Here is a 13150-nt window from a genome sequence, read left to right on the forward strand (position 1 = left end):
AGGAGGGTCCCAAGCTGCTCACGTCCTCAATGGTAGGTAGAAGAACAGCACTGCTCAGCATGTATGGTTAAGAACAAGCCACAAAATGTCCCTCCTCATAGCCTGGAGACTAAAACATATGAAGAACAGCTATGGGACTTGGGTTTGGCTAGTCTAAAGAAAAGAGGAAATAGGGGAGACATGATAGCAGTATTCCAGTATCTGAGGGGCTGCCACAAGGCAGAGGGGGGGCAGGTTGTTCACCAGAGCACCAGAGGGAAGGACGAGAAACAATGGTTGGAAACTGATCAAAGAGAGAAGCAACCTGGAATTAAGGAAAAACTTCCTGACAGTGAGGACAATTAGCCAGTGGAACAGCTTACCTCCAGAAATCGTGGGCACTCCATCACTGGAGATTTTAAAGAAGAAACTAGACATTCACCTGTCTGAGATGGTATAGGTTCTCCTGCTTGAGCCAGGGCCTGGACTAGAAGACTCCAATGTCCCTCCCAGATTCATTCTATTCTGTCCTGCTTTTTTCTGTTCCTGTTCTGTTCTATTCTATTCAGAAAAAAGCTGGAAGAGACTTCAGAGGTCTTCTTCCTTCTCAAGCAGGAAGCCCTATCATTTCAGACAAGTGGCTGTCCAGTCTCTTCTTCAAAGCCTCCAGTGATGGAGCACCCACAACTTCTGAAGGCAAAAGCTGTTCCACTGGTTATGTGCTATTTGAAAATAATATATGTGTTTTACATTTTTCAGGTGAAAGAGCTCTGTCATTTGCAGGTGTTTTCCAAAGTGCAAAGCCTCCCAATGGGTCAGGTGTGTCTCTTTCAGCAAGGTAAAGATGCTTTGAAGGGCACTGACCTGAGACCCCTTGGCACTTTTTTGTTCTTTTTCACGGCGTCTGAACTCTCTCCGGTCACAGATCTCCACAATGCCACGGGACAGGGCAATGAGAAGCACTCCTATGCTCACCACAGTCAGCGCACTCCGTAACACTGGCATCAGGTTTGGCCACCTGGTACGATCTGGCACTGGCAGGATAGAAAGAAAGGAAGCATGGGAGTTACCTACGTTATCAACACTCCCGCCAGGAATTGGAGAAGCTTCTTTCCCTTCCTTTGTTATTTCCTCCCTTTGCTCTCATCCATGGTAGCCATGTATCCTGCACCTTGCTATGTAGCATCCATGCTCACCTTACCATAGTGGTGCTTCCAAATAGCTTCTTCCTTGTACCCAGATTAAACGTTATTTCTTTTTGCAGTCTGTTTGGAGAATATCGATTTGGGAAGCCTATTTTATAACCTACCCACAGAGCTAGAGCTGTCAAGTAATGTGATGGGGATTTGATGGAGACTCTGTTTTTCAAGTTCTGCTTCTATTCGCTCTGTTACAGTGCTCTGCTCCCCAGAGAGCAACACTGGCCAAAAAGTCACGCTGCAAAGCTGTCTTATCTGCTGATGACATTTCTCTAGTATTATCATTAAATGTCATTCTTTACCGATTACATTCTGCAATGGGAAAATCCAGTGAGTTGTGGTTTATTCAACAAAGCCTGGTTAGCATGCAGTTGATTTAAAAATTTGATTCTGCCAAAGCTCCTTACAGAGAAGCATGCAGACCTCCCTTGTCTGCTATAGCATCACAGGCTGCCTAGCATATAAGAAGATCCTGGGTCTGGATCCCACCAGAAACCCAATACAACTCATTCATTCATTCATTGTCAGTCAGTCAATCAGTCACTCACTCACTCATATATATATATATATTTAGAAATAAAAACAAAAATGCGACTCTTGGGAATATTCATATTGTCCAAATAATAATGATCACCAAGAGAATATCTATAAAAATAGAAATTTAATCCACCGAGCTTTCGTCAAATACACTTGACATCGTCAGGGTTAAAAGGCAAACTACGGGGGGAGTCTTATATACAGTTGTTTAATTCCTGTTTCCGGCTCCTGGAGCGCGTCATAGGCCCCAGCTGATCGGGCTGAGTCCTAAGCATACGCCCCACGTCAGCATCTCTCTCCGTTCCATGGTTAGTTTGAGTTCGATTATATGTTGCTTCGTTAGTTGTTACCGGGTTGGGAGCCCAAGTCCTTTTTCCTTCCCTATTCGTAACCCCTCCACCATCCCAGACATCACTTCCCTTTGTGAGCGGGGGTAGGCAATTATCCACACTGCCTTCAATATCACTACATGCCCCAAGGCTGCTTTGATCCTGTTTTCCTATCTCCCGGGATTGTAACACAAGCTCGTAGTCCCCCCCCATACTATTCCTCCTCCCCTCCTTCTTCCCGTAGGTTCTCCTGAGCGGTCTGCTGTTCGTTTCCACGTTCTCTCTCTTGTGCGCAGTCGCGATGTTTCTTGCCGTTGTTCCGTTATCAGTGCTTCGTTGTTCCGTCCATTGTTGGAGAGCACTACTGCCGTTCATCCCCAATTCTCCGTTCCCACTCCGTATAGTGCTCTTCCCCTTTAACTGCAATCGCTGTTTTGTCTCGCAACTTGGTGTTGGGAGTATCCGAGGGGGATGCATTCTTCTACTCGACTGTGACCGGGTTATCATGGTGTGTGTGGTGCGTGTGGTAATATCCTCAACGGGGGGTTCGTCCTCGGTCTCGTCATCTTGGTTGAGCTTGGTTGTATTCCGTTTTTCTTTCAGTTCATCGGGCTCTACTCCATCTCCATTCCGTCCCACCAATGATCCGTTCTCTATGGGTCGTGGCGCACTCAGCCGCAGTTGCTTGCTGGAATCAGTCTGGTGTTGATCCGTGAGAGGGGAGCTGTCAGTGGAAACTCCATTGCTGTAATTACGTAGGGAGGAGGTCAGGGCGGCTTTTTGATTGGGTCCCCTCCCCATATCAGTACGATTACCAGTACTCCATATTTTTAGAGCTTGGTGCGCTGCGCACAAATCCACACGTCGATTGATAGATTCCGTTCCTGAGAACCATGCCTCTTTCAATAGGCGACCTCTTTTTGTCATATCATTGGCCAAAATTTGTGCGTTCTCAAAATCGAAGCGATGGCCGTGTTCCGCTACATGGGCCCAGATCTGCGAATGTTGCTCGCCTCGTTTAATGGCCAGCTTGTGCTCGTGTAAACGAGTCTTGAGTCTTTTCGAGGTCTCGCCTATATAATGGCTCTGGCAGTCTGTGCAGTTGATTCTATATACTACAGCTGACCTCTCGACAGTAGGGAGCTGGTCCTTGGGGCGCATCACTTTAGCTCGTAGAGTCTGGGTAGGTGTGTGAGCTACCTGTATGTTGTGGGGTGCTAGGATTCTGGCAGTGGCTTCTGACACGTTGTTGATGTATGGTAGTGACACTCGTACGGTTCGTGTCCCAGGTTCTTCTCTTTGTTGTCCATTTCGAGGTCCTGGTGCCATACTGTGTCGCTTAATAAATCTTGGGGGGTACCCATTCATCCGGCATATACGGAACAGGTGTTTTCTTTCTTCTGCCTTAGACTCCCTAGTGCTACAGTGCGATTGCACCCGTTTAAACAGGGTCTTGATGCAGCTGGCCTTATGGGAGGCCGGATGGTTGCTATAGAAATGGAGGATGCGATCCGTGTGGGTGGGCTTCCGATAGACCCTGGTGTTAAGGGTTCCGTCTAGGGAACGTTGGACTAACACGTCCAAAAAGGCTATCGAGCCCCGGATCTCCTCCTCCATCGTAAATTTAATGTCCGGATATATTGAATTTAATACTCCCATAAAGCCAGCCAGATGACAGCGTTTGACGACAGCAAAAGTGTCGTCAACATACCGTGCCCAGAACTTGGGCTGTTGACGGGTCATGGCCTCGTGTTCCAGTTGTTGTAGAACCGCTTCCGCCACCACGCTGGATATTGGGGAGCCCATCGGTGTGCCCTTGACTTGCTCGTATATATTGTCTTGAAAGGAGAAGTAAGTTGTAAGGCATAGCTCAATGAGTTGCGCTAGATCTCCCGGTTGCAGAGAATCTCGGTGTCCAGTTTTTCCTAGTTTTTCTAATCTGTCCCTTAAGACTCTCAGGGCCAGGTCTTGAGGGATGGAGGTGAAGAGTGAGGTGACGTCAAAAGAGACCATCACCTCATCCTCCTCCACCCTAAGGGTCCTGATCCTCTCCAGGAACTCCTCCGCAGATCTAACTGTAGTAGGGCTGCCATCGACTAGGTAAGATATGCGATCGCTGAGCCACTTCGCCAACCCCGAAATGGGAGTGCCTCTAAACGACACGATAGGGCGAAGTGGAATATCCTCCTTATGGATCTTTGGCAGCCCATAAAACCTTGGGAGCGCCGAGTCATTGGGCCGTATTCTCCTTAAAGTATCTTCATCAAGTTTCTTTGACCGTTTAAAACCGTCAAGTAGCTTATTGATTTTGTTTTTCAAGGTCACCATGGGGTCTTTCTTGATAATTCTGTAAGCAGTCCTGTCACTTAGTAATTGCAATGCTTTGGCCACATAGAGGGTCCTGTCCATCACCACTGTGGCCCTCCCCTTATCAGCGGGGAGTATCACAATGGTGGCGTCCCTCTTGAGATGCTCTAGGGCCTCTATTTCATCCCTAGTTAATACTTGGTGGTGCCTGTGGCGCATAAGCAGCCCCGTGACCTGCTGCCTAATTAAGCTCATAGAATTCTCCCCCATATTCTCGTGGTGTATGGCGGGTTCTAACGCGGCGATGAAATCCAGCAGATTTGCATCCATCAGATTATGTCCTACGTCGCGCTGCAGTAGCGTAAGTTGGGGGCGGGTAAGGGTCTTTGAGGACAAGTTATGCACCAAATTATCCATATCCCCGTTACCCTTTTGTCCCCGTAAAGAGTCTATCTTACGTTGGAGGCGTGTGGCAGTCTGTTGGTTGGTTCTCTCAGCCATTAACTGAACGTGCTGGTCGAGCATTTGGAAGTGTTGTTCTGACAGACCCTTGCTACATTGTTCACGAAGGCAGTCAGCTCCCCTCTTCAAGATTCCCACCCGACGATGTTGGTCATTGATGAGTGCCCGTACCGTACGACGTTGAAATTGTCTCACCGCTAGCTGGCATTCAGCAGAATTCACCGCGGGTCTCCTCATCAATGACTTGGGTGGGAGTTCTTCACGCATACAAGCGTGCAGGAAGGCTAGCTTACGATAGCAAGCCAAGATACGACAGGCAGACTTTTCCCAACGTCTTGCCATGAGCAAAACTGCTCTGTTATAATAATTAGAAATAAAAACAAAAATGCGACTCTTGGGAATATTCATATTGTCCAAATAATAATGATCACCAAGAGAATATCTATAAAAATAGAAATTTAATCCACCGAGCTTTCGTCAAATACACTTGACATCGTCAGGGTTAAAAGGCAAACTACGGGGGGAGTCTTATATACAGTTGTTTAATGCCTGTTTCCGGCTCCTGGAGCGCGTCATAGGCCCCAGCTGATCGGGCTGAGTCCTAAGCATACGCCCCACGTCAGCATCTATCTCCGTTCCATGGTTAGTTTGAGTTCGATTATATGTTGCTTCGTTAGTTGTTACCGGGTTGGAAGCCCAAGTCCTTTTTCCTTCCCTATTCGTAACCCCTCCACCATCCCAGACATCACTTCCCTTTGTGAGCGGGGGTAGGCAATTATCCACACTGCCTTCAATATCACTACATGCCCCAAGGCTGCTTTGATCCTGTTTTCCTATCTCCCGGGATTGTAAATTGTAAATTTACGATGGAGGAGGAGATCCGGGGCTCGATAGCCTTTTTGGACGTGTTAGTCCAACGTTCCCTAGACGGAACCCTTAACACCAGGGTCTATCGGAAGCCCACCCACACGGATCGCATCCTCCATTTCTATAGCAACCATCCGGCCTCCCATAAGGCCAGCTGCATCAAGACCCTGTTTAAACGGGTGCAATCACACTGTAGCACTAGGGAGTCTAAGGCAGAAGAAAGAAAACACCTGTTCCGTATATGCCGGATGAATGGGTACCCCCCGAGATTTATTAAGCAACACAGTATGGCACCAGGACCTCGAAATGGACAACAAAGAGAAGAACCTGGGACACGAACCGTACGAGTGTCACTACCATACATCAACACCGTGTCAGAAGCCACTGCCAGAATCCTAGCACCCCACAACATACAGGTAGCTCACAAACCTACCCAGACTCTACGAGCTAAAGTGATGCGCCCCAAGGACCAGCTCCCTACTGTCGAGAGGTCAGCTGTAGTATATAGAATCAATTGCACAGACTGCCAGAGCCATTATATAGGCGAGACCTCGAAAAGACTCAAGACTCGTTTACACGAGCACAAGCTGGCCATTAAACGAGGCGAGCAACATTCGCAGATCTGGGCCCATGTAGCGGAGCATGGCCATCGCTTCGATTTTGAGAACGCACAAATTTTGGCCAATGATATGACAAAAAGAGGTCGCCTATTGAAAGAGGCATGGTTCTCAGGAACGGAATCTATCAATCGACGTGTAGATTTGTGCGCAGCGCACCAAGCTCTAAAAATATGGAGTACTGGTAATCGTACTGATATGGGGAGGGGACCCAATCAAAAAGCCGCCCTGGCCTCCTCCCTACGTAATTACAGCAATGGGGTTTCCATTGACAGCTCCCCTCTCACGGATCAACAACGGACTGATTCCAGCAAGCAACTGCGGCTGAGTGCGCCACGACCCATAGAGAACGGATCATTGGTGGGACGGAATGGAGATGGAGTAGAGCCCGATGAACTGAAAGAAAAACGGAATACAACCAAGCTCAACCAAGATGACGAGACCGAGGACGAACCCCCCGTTGAGGATATTACCACACGCACCACACACACCATGACAACCCGGTCACAGTCGAGTAGAAGAATGCATCCCCCTCGGATACTCCCAACACCAAGTTGCGAGACAAAACAGCGATTGCAGTTAAAGGGGAAGAGCACTATACGGAGTGGGAACGGAGAATTGGGGATGAACGGCAGTAGTGCTCTCCAACAATGGACGGAACAACGAAGCACTGATAACGGAACAACGGCAAGAAACATCGCGACTGCGCGCAAGAGAGAGAACGTGGAAACGAACAGCAGACCGCTCAGGAGAACCTACGGGAAGAAGGAGGGGAGGAGGAATAGTATGGGGGGGGGACTACGAGCTTGTGTTACAATCCCGGGAGATAGGAAAACAGGATCAAAGCAGCCTTGGGGCATGTAGTGATATTGAAGGCAGTGTGGATAATTGCCTACCCCCGCTCACAAAGGGAAGTGAGGTCTGGGATGGTGGAGGGGTTACGAATAGGGAAGGAAAAAGGACTTGGGCTCCCAACCCGGTAACAACTAACGAAGCAACATATAATCGAACTCAAACTAACCATGGAACGGAGATAGATGCTGACGTGGGGCGTATGCTTAGGACTCAGCCCGATCAGCTGGGCCCTATGACGCGCTCCAGGAGCCGGAAACAGGCATTAAACAACTGTATATAAGACTCCCCCCGTAGTTTGCCTTTTAACCCTGACGATGTCAAGTGTATTTGACGAAAGCTCGGTGGATTAAATTTCTATTTTTGATAGATATTCTCTTGGTGATCGTTATTATTTGGACAATATATATATATATATATATATATATATGATATAAATATCATAATATATATATATATATATATATATATATATATATATAATATGGTTTTCTGAGGGTTTCGCGGGGTATTTGTATGTAGGTCTTTGGTTTGTTCGGGTTTCTCCCATGTAAAAGTGGAAGTGTCTTGGCTGCCCGTTTCGACCGAAGTCCCATTCGTCACTTCAGGCTGGTGCTTTCAGCTTGCTGTCTCGAGCAGCAGTGTGTGGTCTTAGCTGTTTCTTCCTTTTAACTGCCAGTGGAGGTATGAACTGATTGGGTGGGAGCTTGGCTGTGTTCTGATTGGGTGGAGGTGTGTTCTGATTGGTTAGGGGCTTGGCTGTGCTCTGATTGGCTGGGGGGTTGGCTGTGCTCTGATTGGCTGGGGGGTTGGCTGTGCTCTGATTGGCTGGGGGAGTGTTCTGTTTGGTTGTGCTCAGGTTAGTCTGAGTTGCAGAGGGATTCAAGATTTTGGGCTGCCCTGCCATTCCTTGGCTTCGCGTTCGTGGTCGTGCTTCCTCTTCATGGAGGGTGTCAGTTTGCTTCATGTATGGATTGGGGGGGTTTAAAGTGGCTAATGATGCAGCTGTGGTCTGGCTTCTGGTTTGTGGTCGTGCCTCATAGTCAGTGTGGCTTTGGGTTTGTTTTTTGCGTGGATGTTTGGTGGTGACCTCCTGTGTGGTTTTTGTGAGTGTGGGTCTGGTATCATTTTTTGTGTTAGGGAGTCGTTTGTCAATAAGGGCGGGTTTCCAAATGGCTGGTAGGCGGGAGGTATCATCTCGCTTGTTCATGCTGTGTGGGCGTTTTTCTATCTCGATGGCTTCTCTGATTATTCTGTTATTAAAATGTTCACTTTTGGCAATGGTTCTGGTATTTTTAAAGTCAATTTCATGTCCTGTGGCTTTAAGGTGTTGGACCAGGGAAGATGTTGGTTCCTCTTTTTTGACTGAGTTCTTATGTTCTTCAATGCGTGCACTTATTCTTCTGTTGGTTTGTCCGATGTATGTGGTGGGACAAGTGGTGCATGGGATTTCGTATACTCCTTGATTTTCTAATTCAATTTTATCTTTGGGGTTTCTAAGGATGGTGGATATTTTTCTGTTTGTGCAGAATGCTGTTTTGATGTTGTGTTTATGGAGGATCTTACTGATTCTGTCTGTGATGCCTTTTATGTATGGGAGGATGGCTTTGCCGTTTTCTTGTTCTTTGTCTTGGATTTTAGTGGGGGTTTCTTTTTGGATTAGGTTTGTAATCTTATTTCTATGGAATCCATTGGATGTTAGTACATTGGTGAGAGTGTGTAGTTCGGGTTTTAGGTGTTGTTCGTCAGCTAAGCGTTTTGTTCTGACACCCTCCATGAAGAGGAAGCACGACCACGAACGCGAAGCCAAGGAATGGCAGGGCAGCCCAAAATCTTGACTCCCTCTGCAACTCAGACTAACCTGAGCACAACCAAACGAACACTCCCCCAGCCAATCAGAGCACAGCCAACCCCCCAGCCAATCAGAGCACAGCCAACCCCCCAGCCAATCAGAGCACAGCCAAGCCCCTAACCAATCAGAACACACTTCCACCCAATCAGAACACAGCCAAGCTCCCACCCAATCAGTTCATACCTCCACTGGCAGTTAAAAGGAAGAAACAGCCAAGACCACACACTGCTGCTTGAGGCACGAAGCTGAAAGCACCAGCCTGAAGATGACAAATGGGACTTCGTCGAAACGTCGCCAAGACACTTCCAATTTTACGTGGGAGAAAACCTGAACAACCAAAGACCTATATATATATATATATATATATATATATATATATATATATATATATATATCTCCAAATTTCTTTTTCTGACAAAGAATTAAAGAATTAAATTGGGAGACTAAGATGGCCATTTTGGGCTCATTCTGCCCTCGTCAGTTAGCCACACCCTTTATGGGATTCGAACCTGGGCAGTTTACATACTAGGCAGTGATTTAACCACCAAGCCACAGGCTCTCCTCCCTCTTTGCCAGCTGAGTCAAGGGAGTATATGCAGGACGTTTTTCAGACAGATGTCTAATTGATTGATTTGTCAGAAAAAGAAATTTGGATTTGTAATGTTTCGCAGTTGCGACTTGAGCCTGCTTAACGCCCCTAGTTGGGGGCTGCAAGGCAAAAGAGATTGTAAAAAGTAAAACTGCAGTATAGCAGTTAAAAATGTCAAGGTGTAATCAATTAGACATCTGTCTGAAAAACGTCCTGCATATATATATATATCCATCCATTCTCAGCATATCTAACCAACTGTCTGGGAAACCCCAACAGGAAAGAAGAGTAACAGCACATGTTCACACTTCGTCCCTTGGTGACTCACCCTTTTCGTCATTCACTGTAAGAAGGATGCCGCCTGTCTTGTCCTTCTCAATGAGGTAGATGAGGAGGCGTCCATCTCCTCCCTTCATCTGGCACCATCTCTTATCCACAGGGGCCACCAACACTCTCACCGTTTGGCTGCAGGAATTGCTACAGTTCTGACTCAGTGGTCCAGTCCCAAAAGCCTTGCACTCGGCACAATCCCTGCCAACAGATGTACAGCTTTTTAAACTGGGGGCTTTTTATTTATTCTTGCTTAGCACAAAGAATGCCCCCCCCCAAAGACACCTGAAAACTACTAGTACCAACGGAGAACTGTTTGACCACTTGGGCAGTGACTGCGGTGTTTCAACCAGTTGGTGATGGAGGGGAGGGGGGGGATTTTTTTTTCTTGTTGGTTCATGACACATTGACTGGTTTTGTTTATGAAATACACAAGCACCAATGCTGCTTGATTTGTCCACCCAGATTCCTTTTCTATATAATGAATCCTTATTAACATTCAGTGGCAAAGATGGTAACAACCATCTTGTTTAGCAATGGAAATTCTGGCTGTAAGTCAAGGACTACCTGTAGTAGCACAGGGAAGCCCAATGAAATCTTCCTGAAGCTGGCATCTTCTGAAAAATGCTAAGATTGCAGTTATATATGTCGTCAGTGTCCTGGCTAGGAATATAAAAATTTGTGTAGCCCTCCGTTTACTTGCTAACGTCCATTTCTGCCACTTAAAATTTGATGGCAGCCTGGGATGATACTCTAGAGACCATGCAATTCAGACAATCCCAGCACCTCAGCTTTTGCAACCCTGCTTTAAACTGATCTGTCTGTTTCGCTAATGCCCACCGGTATTCCAGTCTCAATGGAGGAACTTAGGATGACAGCTTGTTCAAGGAAACTTGCATTGCGAGTATCCAGTGCTCCTGTGCAGTATTGATGAACAACTGAAAAGTGCAGGGTCATTGGCCTCAAACCCAATCAAAGGACATGGTAATGGTTCTCTCTTTGACGTCATCAGGGTGGTGACTGACAATGTACTTTGCTGAACGAAGCCCTCCTGCCACGAACAAGCACCCAGTCTCCTCCAGCCATTGGCTCCTTCCCCTTAGCCTCACCTGTGTGCTTCACAGGTCATCTGGAGGTTAGCACAGTGGACGCCCAACCACCCAGTGTCACATTGACATCGGTTGCAGACGCAGTGGCCATGCCCATTGCAGATCTTGCCCTCCTGAGTGCATCCACTGGTATCCAGGCTGCACTCACACGCGCTGCCAGTGTAGTTGGCCTGGCATTGGCAATAGCCACACTGGCACTGCCCGTTACCTGTTGGCAGAAGGAGACAAGCGCCATAGTGGAGTTCTTTCTAATTGTGGGGGAAATGCCGGCTTCAGTTTGGAGAAAGAGGCAGCAAATATCTTTTATTGGCATTCAGAACTACAGGTAAGTCCTGGTTAGTGTGAATTCAAATAGTGCAGTAGTTGATTTTGTGCAAATTATATATTGATACCAGATCATATTTAATGCAAGCCAAAGTTGACTTAATGTAAAACAAATACATGCATAGTTGAGGCTAGCACATACACCCTTGCTGTTTGGGTTTCAGATGCTAACACATACATCATGTGTGCAAAATGAAGAAAAGGGAGGTTTTGTTCAAGGAAAGCACTAAAAAAAAAAAAGAAGAAGAAGAAGAACAAGAAGAGGTCCATTCTGAAGAGTTACAGCAAAATACAATAGATAGCAGGTACGCTTCGAATATGGATTTATTCTCTTTAGTTTGTCTTTTGTTTACTTGATTTATTTATTTTATTAACAAATCAATATTCTTATCAATAGGAATATTTAGAACTTTTTTCTTTTTATTATGCTTTCTACTGTATATCTACTGTGTGACTTTGTTAAAAGTAAATTTGCAAATATACTGTTTTAATCTCTTATATTTCATTGATAAACGTATACAAATTTATGTTTAAAAATGTTCACTGCCTGTTTCCATCAAGCTGGAACCAATTGCCTTATTTGCTGCAGAAATATCACTTTAAATAATGCAAATCTGAACAATGTGGCCATTTTGTGGAATTCCTTATCAGCACTAATCAAGACCTACCTGTACCGTGATTACAAGAGAAGCCTCAAAGCCCACAAGGTTACAGATTATACTGTACACTCTCTTCAGTGACTTAGATAAACAGTGTAACTTCTAAACTGGTCTTTGCTGCAGGAAAGCAGGATAACAACATAAGGGAGGGGTGGAACCCTTCTGCGGGCTGATCTAGTGCCTCTTCATTCTGCTCTCTTAAGGAGACCCCAACTTCTAACATAAGCAATGTCCTTTATTGTTTCTATATACCCCTTTAAAGCACAGAAAAGACAGCAACCGGATTTTTGTTATCTGTCGCCTTACCCCCATCCTCCAATCTCTGGGGTCATCAGGCAGTTTCAGTTTGCCTTCTCTATCTAATATGAAGGTCAGCATCAACATGTAAGGATAGAATATTATTTGCCCCATGCACAAACCCTCTGTCTTCTTCAAATTACTGGTTTTACAGATTTCCACCGGCATTGTCTGCATATTTACAAGCATAACCACGAGGTGGAAGGCTAGAGATATGTTTTTCTTTCTAATGAAAACTGAGTGCTGAGGCAGTAGAACTGTCTGCTCCACATACAACAATTTCAATGCATTAATATAAAGGAAACAATAAAGGAGAATATTTGTAGCTCAGGCTTGAAATGACCCACACACAGACAACTTGGATGATAGTTGGACAGCCAGCCAGAGAGGCAGAAGGACATGTAGACAGACAGACAGAGGGACAGACAGATGGACTGAGGGGCATACAGACACCAGCGTTAGTGATGATGTTACTTAGTTTGGGTAATGAAACATCTGCAAGAAAACAACCAAGCTCAGAGAGCACCAAGGACCCCCTCATAAAGGAGACATTCATAAGGATAGTGAGTTATGTATCTTATATTTATCCAGTTAATGGATAATGAGAGTAATGGTGCCCATTTGTCTTTCTGTCTGCCTGGTGTCTGTATGTCCCTCTGTCTGTCTACGTGTCAGACTTGTCTTTATACTTCTCTGGCTGCCTGTCTACCTGTGTCTAGTTGTCTGTCTGTCTGTTCATCCTTCCATTTGTTCTTTTTTTTGCCTGTCCATCCTTCCCTCTCTCTGTTTATCCATCTGTCCATCCATATCAATCTGTTCATCTGTCCTTTGGTGTTGGTCC

General features: G+C 46.0%; 1 protein-coding gene across 3 annotated transcripts in view; it reads right to left on the reverse strand.

The window, feature by feature from the left end:
* Positions 1–13150, reverse strand: part of ITGB7 (integrin subunit beta 7) — a 58897-nt gene that overhangs the window by 6046 nt on the left and 39701 nt on the right. For 2 of the 3 annotated variants that reach the window (XM_039330572.1, XM_039330573.1), the window contains exons 13-15: positions 11030–11237; positions 9919–10121; positions 844–1013 (exon numbers count right to left, since the gene is read on the reverse strand). In XM_039330572.1, the coding sequence (XP_039186506.1) occupies positions 844–1013; positions 9919–10121; positions 11030–11237 (581 nt within the window). The remainder of the gene's footprint in view (positions 1–843; positions 1014–9918; positions 10122–11029; positions 11238–13150) is intronic. The other variant, XM_039330574.1, reaches the window with a different exon arrangement.

This window comes from Crotalus tigris, unplaced genomic scaffold, assembly GCF_016545835.1.
Source record: "Crotalus tigris isolate CLP2741 ecotype Arizona unplaced genomic scaffold, ASM1654583v1 scf7180000024429.2167931701:2281839, whole genome shotgun sequence".
In the NCBI taxonomy this organism is placed as follows: domain Eukaryota; kingdom Metazoa; phylum Chordata; class Lepidosauria; order Squamata; family Viperidae; genus Crotalus; species Crotalus tigris.